Source organism: Anguilla anguilla, chromosome 5 (assembly GCF_013347855.1).
Source record: "Anguilla anguilla isolate fAngAng1 chromosome 5, fAngAng1.pri, whole genome shotgun sequence".
NCBI classification, from domain to species: Eukaryota; Metazoa; Chordata; class Actinopteri; order Anguilliformes; family Anguillidae; genus Anguilla; species Anguilla anguilla.
In genome coordinates this window covers 44494512-44501564 of record NC_049205.1, presented here as the reverse complement: position 1 = coordinate 44501564, position 7053 = coordinate 44494512, and the positions used below count along the sequence as shown (strand labels likewise).

Below are 7053 nucleotides of genomic sequence, written 5' to 3'. Positions count from 1 at the left end.
ACAAAGAGAGCTTGAGTAAACACAAAACACATTAAAATTTTTTAAATTTCATTTATTTAATAAAAAAAGTTATCCAATACCCATATCACTTGTGAAAAAGTAATTACCCCCTTAAACTACACTGGTTGCACCACCTTTAGCAGCAATAACTGCAACCAAACGCTTAGAATTTGATATCAGTCTTTCACATTGCTGTGGAGGAATTTTAGCCCACTCTTTGCAGAACTGCTTTAATTCAGACAAACCGGTAGTTTTCTGAGCTTGAACTGCTCGTCTCAGGTCCTGCCACAGCATCTCTGTTGGGTTCATGTCCGGACTTTGACTACGTCACTCCAAAACTTTCATTTTGTTTCTTTTCAGTGAACTTGCTTTTGTGCTTTGGATCATTGTCTTGCTGCTTAACCCAATTACACTTCAGCTTCAGCTCACGGCCAGATGACAGGACATGAATTCTCTGGTACAGCACAGTGCATGATTCCTTCAAGTCATCCAGGACCAGACGCAGCAAAGCATCCCCACACCATCATGCTACCTCCACCATGTTGGACTTTTGGTATGATGTTCTTATTGCAAAATGCTGTATTTGCTTGATGCAAAACATAATGGGACACGTCATCCAACAAGTTCCACTTTTGACTTTTAGCAGTGGTTTCTGCCTTGCAAATCTTCCATGAATTATTATTGTGGAGTCATGAACTCACTGACCTTAGCTGCGGCTAGAGGGGCTTTTCTCTTGGATCTTTTGTGACTTCCGGGTTGCCATGCCCCTGGAGAAATTTTGGCAGGCTGGACGCTCTTGTGAAGTTTCACCACTGATTCAAGTGTTCTCCATGTGGAGATAATGGCTCTTACAGTGGTGGAGTCCCAGTCAGAACCTTATAAATGGCTTTGTAACCCTTTCCAGACTGATATATTTTAACACATTTTTTTCCTCATCTCTTCTGGAATTTACTCTGATTGTGGTGTTTTTGTAGAAACTTTGTGATGACTGCTTCACTTTGATGGTAAAGTTCAATATGAGTGAGTTTTAGATACCACTGGGCTGGCTGCAATCAAGCCTGGCTGTGTTCAGTCAGCTGAATCTAATTGTCATTTCAATTTGGGTAATTGGTGGAGTGAGTAAAGGGGCGATTTTTCACATGAATTATAACTTTTTTCATTAAAGAAGTGAAATAATGTAAAAATATGTTTTGTGTTTACTCTGTTTCTCTTTGTCTAATGTTACATTTTGTCTAATGTCTAATTTTGTCTAATTTTGTCTGAAACCATTCAGTGTGACAAATATTTAATAGAGGAAATCAGGAAGAAGAAGGCTTTTTCACAGCACTGTATTATCACCTCCAGAATTGGACCATTTCCATTCAGAGGGGATCGTGACTAATTTGAACAAATTTTAATGATTTCTTGTTTCCATAAATGAAAGTTCACAGACTCACTTTGTAGTTGGATTAATGTTTTGTAAGATGGTCATAAACTTGAGTGATAACTGAGTTCAACAATTTATTTCTCAAATACCTGACATTTAATGAATGTGCTGTTTGTAGCTATATTTCATTTATTACCATCCATGGATTACATGGATACTGAAATCATAATGTATACTTTTACACTTATGGGGCCACACATTAACTGATACTTTATATGTGTGTACATATTGTATACATGTTTGTAACACAGTTCTCTGATGATGTAACAATGAAACCATTCCATTGAAGAAATTTCATTATGTCATGCTGCAAATGGCATTATAATTCACAGCTTCCTTCTGCATCCACCACAATATATATCAGCTTTTAGACTGTCTCTGAGCGCCAACCATTCTGACAGCTTGTCATGTCTGTCACTACATAAACCTGATCTCTGGTTGCTTTGTGTGAAGATTAAGAAAAAAAGACCTGTTGGTTTTGTCAATTGTGAATCTTTTCTATGATATGCAACTGAAGTAAAGTTTGCATTAAAAAAAAAAGTTTTGTTATTTGTCCCCCCCCCCCCCCCCCCCTTTCACAACCAGATTTCAGCTGAAAATGTTACGGTTATGTTGGGCAGAGAAAATTAACTACTTTGAAAAACCAGGCACGACGAGAAATAGGTTTTATTTCTGCAGAAAGAGTCCGGTACCTACACACAACAAGGTGGATAAGGCTGAACCGAAGAAAGCATGGGTGGTCCCTGTTTTTATAAGCAAAAAGTGTTTTAACAATAACATGCATGTTGTATATCTGATTGGTACATGGTTAATACATAAGCTTAAAGTAAGATTTAACAAAGAAAATGATTAGCTGTGTCTATATTTAAATTTTCTCACAGAGAGGTAGATATCCTTTTCCCCTTCTACTCCACTACATATCTGGCCTCACTTGAAAAGCATCTGCATTTGGGTTTGTCACCAGTGTAAAGAAACTTTGTCTGACATTTAGGCATACATATATGTCAAACAGACATATAGATATGTTTGTTGAAGTTAGAGCCGTGAAAAAGCATTTCCCCCCTTCATGAGGCTGTTATCGGTGTTTGATAACTTTTTTTCAGTAAATAAATGAAATGGTAATTTAAAGAATGTTTTGTGTTTACTCAGTTTCCCTTTGTTTAATATTACATTTTGTCTCCAGATAAGGCAAATAAGCAGCACTAGAGGAAATCGGGATGGGGCAAATACTTTTTCATGGCATTGTAATTCACAGTACTTAACAGCTCTTTGGCCATCAATAGCTTGATAAACGATAGTGTGTGTATTGGATTGTGCTAATTCCTGTCAATCCAGGGTTATATAATAGGAAAAACCAGCACCGTTTTGCTAGTCTGATGATCACAGACTGGCAGAAGGATCTCAACGAAATGCTGTGAGGATATTTTTCCATTGTGATTAATCCTATTTGGTTGTGAGAATTAAGCATAAAACGGATATCTCAGTGTAATAGCGTACTGTTCACCTTGGCGTTTGATTCTGTGTGGCTCCCATCATGCTTCTGTCAGAAGCAGGTGCTGAAAAGTAAGGCGCCACCAAAAACCTGACAGATAGCACTGTGCATGTTCCCTTTTCATTTGTTCCATGTTCATATCTCAGGGACAGATCACCTGGTACGGTATGAAGTAATCCCAGTTTTGTAAAAAAAAAAAAATATATATATATAAAGAGACAAATCACTTTTGATACGAATGTGGTGTATGAATATTGACTGAACAATATTAATGTGGCCTATTGACACTGTGAGAAAGCATTTGATAACTAAATATATAGTACTGGCAGAAATTATGGATACACTGTGCTTAAAGAAGTTGAGTACTAAATACTTTTATCTGAGCCCTTTTTTTCTGTTATTTCTTGGGGCCATTTTTGTCTTTAAAAAACATACACAATTACCACAAGTGTTATTGGCATTATGTGACCAATAGAAATTGTACATTAAGCTTACAAGCTTAAAAAAAAAAAAAAAAAACTTTTTTCACATGAATATTATAATTTTATGTCAAAAAATCCTGAACAAAGAAATACATGTTCAAGATTATTATGATATTTCCAACAGTAAGAAACATTTGACCGCTCAATTATGTTGGTATAAACTAATACATATAGGAAGGTGTAATGACTATTACTTGTTTAACACAAATGCTAATTGTTTCCTCAGTTTTTAAAATGTTGGAAATACATTTATGACATCTTACATTTATTGAGAAATTGTTGAACCTCAAAAGGGTTAATAGGGAAATTTCTTAGGTTAGTGGTTTGGAACAATGTTTTCTCTGCTTCTAAAAAAAACTCTGACCAACACTTAATTGACAATTGCACGTATTTGACTTGGGGAAAGACCCATATAAATTGGGTCTTTCCCCAGACCCATACTGCCTATTCTGTTCCCATGGCACCCAGGGCACTTATATACAAACCTTCTGGTCATGTTCTGAAGTACTTGTTCTTGAACCATGTCACCAGTATTTCTGTCAAAGATTATTGAGTTTGATTTACCAGTGGAACTGCACTTACTTCTTATTAATGATGACTCAATGATTCAACTTTCAAGATCACAAAGAAGAATTTTTTAAAAGTGGTTTCAATACAGAAAATAAAATTTTGGTCCAATGACGGCTTCTTTCTCATGAGTTGTCTTGGCACCAGTGGATGCAGAAATTTCTAGATGTTATCCCATTAGAATTGTCTATTGCATTTATCAAAACTTCACAAAATTTTACTAAATCGTTTATAAATCCAATGTTTCCATAATTTGTGCCAGTATATACAATATATATGAGTATATCATGTCATTATATACAATAGTATGACTTATTTATAAAGCGTGTTCCTTATTAGCAATCTGTTTCATCTGGCATTCTTTGATTGGGGTCTCTTTTTTTCTTGGCCTCTGATTGGTGGATCGAGCCCCCGAATGCCCCCGCGATGTCCTTGACACTTTTGGCCGCCCGGGGCTTCTCAAAGCTATCCTGTGTAGCTTTCATCTTCCTGGGGTTGGTGTTCAGGCTCTTTGACCTGAGAGATGGGTAAATCCTGTCCTCATCCAACAGGTGGTCTGTGTCCATTGTCTGTTCTCCCGTATCTCTTTCATTCTCCTTTTCTCTCTTGGTCGCCCTTGAAGGTGTCTCTGGTTTCGCGATCAGGGCTTTTGGCTTGGCAGGCTCCTCGGGTTCAGCTGAAGGGGGTGATCCTTCTGGCGGCCTCACAATTGACACTTTAGGGGCGTGGCCACAGAGGCTGGGGTGCACCTTGTACTCAAAGCATGCTGTCCATCGCCCAGTGACAGTCGGGGACCTGGTCACCTGCTCCATGAAGGTGCTGTAATCCGTGGCCCAGTTGGCTTCCTCCCCATCGGCAGGTGAAAAGACGATGCTGCTCACAGCCTTGCTGCCCGAGGCTATGGAGGGGGAGGTGCTGAGGGCCTCGGGAGAGTAATATCGCAGGGACTGGGATCTCTCCAGGGGGTAGGAGACCGCAGCCTCCAACTTTGCCTTTTCCGTCTTCAAACCTACTTTTACGAGTGGAGACTGGTTCTGGCCACCTATGATGGACCCTGTGGATGCTGATACCCAGTCACCCGTACGGTCCCCTTTCTGGTCGCAAGGAGAGATTGTGATGTCCACGCAGGAGCTGGGCCACGTCCGGTCCATCGGGGCCACCACCTCCAGGGTCTGCCCGTACTCCTTGGCTCCGGCAGCCGGAGTGGCGGCTGTGGAGGCCTGGCGGAGGCTTCCCTGCCGCTCTACCCTTGGATGGGCCCTCCTCTCCTCACCATCCCTGTCCTCAGTAGGCTGAGGCCCGGCGTCTTCCTGGTCCAGGTGGTAGCGGTAGAGGCTGTAGCCATCAGCGCTGTTCACACTGCCGTGCCGTAGCAGGGAGGAGGGGTCGGCCGTCATGGAGGCTCCGGAGCGCGTCCTGCACAGTTCAGTGGTGTCCACCCCCGCCAGCTTCTCCAGTGCATTCATCATGCGTCCCAAGAACTCTTCTAGCTGGGCTAGGCGCAGGTCCACTGTCTGCAGGGATGCCTTCATGGTGTGCTCCCTCTCATTCACCTCCTCCAGCCTCATGGACATGTTCTCTACCCTGAGAGTATGGGGAGAGGGTTGTGAAAGTCATCTTATGAAAAGAGTTTTTTTTTTTAAACACAACTTTTCTGTTTGGATATGCTCTCCAACTGTTCACATCCAATAATTTATGATTGTCCCGCCAAGATTTTGGCCAGGAATATGCCGATTCATACTATTCGGTTTACCTTTCGGATGTGACTCTAATGCGCTCATTATTTGAAGACTGCTCCTCATCCTCTTTCTCCCGGAAGTACTCCTCCACACACTGCTCCTCAAACTCGTGTAGATTCTTCAGCTCTTCAGCATTCAGAACCAGGTCTATTGCAAAGGGAGAACGAATACAATTAGCCTCTCTTACAAGGAAGTCTTTAGACTTTTTTGTGTTTACTTTTATTTAAAGGTGCAGTATGTACATTTGTTTTAGAACACTTGTTCATATTTGGTTAAATTTACTTCAAATCTTGACAGCTATCAAAAAATTAAAAGCTCTAAGACAACAATCAGGTCTCTGACTGGGGTTATGACTGTTTCAATCAGGTGTATTTGGTGGATAAAAAGTTTGAATTACTGAGGCCGCGGTCACGATCATCCAAGTCACCCTCCTGTTGCCTCCGACAACGGCAGCAGATGCGCTTGAGGACAATGTAGATGTGACTAAAGATGATCAGCGGGGGTGGGAGGACTGGACGATCATGGAAGGTCATGATCAGTTGGTACCGCTGAAACTTCCACACCTGATTGGAGATGGACTTCACCTCAAAGAATGTGTTGCTGTAGAGAGAGAGAGGGGTAGAGAAAGAGGGACATGGGGGAAGGGGGGGGGGGGGGTAGAGGGAGACAGAGAGTGGAGATACAGAGATAAGGAGTGGTGGAATGTAACAGGTATCTAGCAGGTGACTTCCACTGCTAGCTAGTGATGCTTATGACTAAAGCCCTCCATGCCTGAGCAATCCAATGACCAATTATATGCCACTCTGTACATGAGTCCTCACTTGAAGACAGCGATGAGCAAGTTGACAAGTAGGATGTTGGCAACAAGCAGGTAGCAAGCCATGATGGCAGGGGTGAGCCATGCCCCAGGAATGCAGGGGGGCAACTTTTTTCCATCCTCATCATACATGTTGTCACCACAAGGAGCTGAGAAAAACACAGCAAACACATTTTTGTTTTACAGTATTAATGTACTTTCAAACTCCAAAAATCTTTAAAGAAATTTTTCATTTTGCTGTTATTTATTTGCTTGGGAGCTTCCTTTGTACAGATGCTATTACCATTCATACCGGTGAATATTAACTTATGCCTGAATTGAAAATATGTATCTTTAAATTTACAGTGCCATGAAAAGTATTTGCTTCCTGATTTCTGATTTCTTCTATTATTGCATATTTGTCATACAGAATGATTTCAGATTTTTTCCAAAATCTGAAACTAATCAGTGTGACAAATATGCAATGATGGAAGGAATCAGGAAGGGGTCAGATTCTTTTTCATGGTACTGTAACTCATAGACCAATACAA

The 7053-nt window shown here is 40.9% G+C and overlaps 1 protein-coding gene across 1 annotated transcript in view; it reads right to left on the bottom strand.

Annotated features, from left to right (window-relative positions):
- Positions 1–4302: 4302 nt before the first annotated feature.
- The window catches only part of trpm1a (transient receptor potential cation channel, subfamily M, member 1a), a 32503-nt gene continuing 29752 nt past the window's right edge, over positions 4303–7053 (bottom strand). The window contains exons 25-28 of the mRNA XM_035419512.1: positions 6528–6672; positions 6104–6306; positions 5721–5853; positions 4303–5551 (exon numbers count right to left, since the gene is read on the bottom strand). Of these exons, the coding sequence (XP_035275403.1) occupies positions 4303–5551; positions 5721–5853; positions 6104–6306; positions 6528–6672 (1730 nt within the window). The remainder of the gene's footprint in view (positions 5552–5720; positions 5854–6103; positions 6307–6527; positions 6673–7053) is intronic.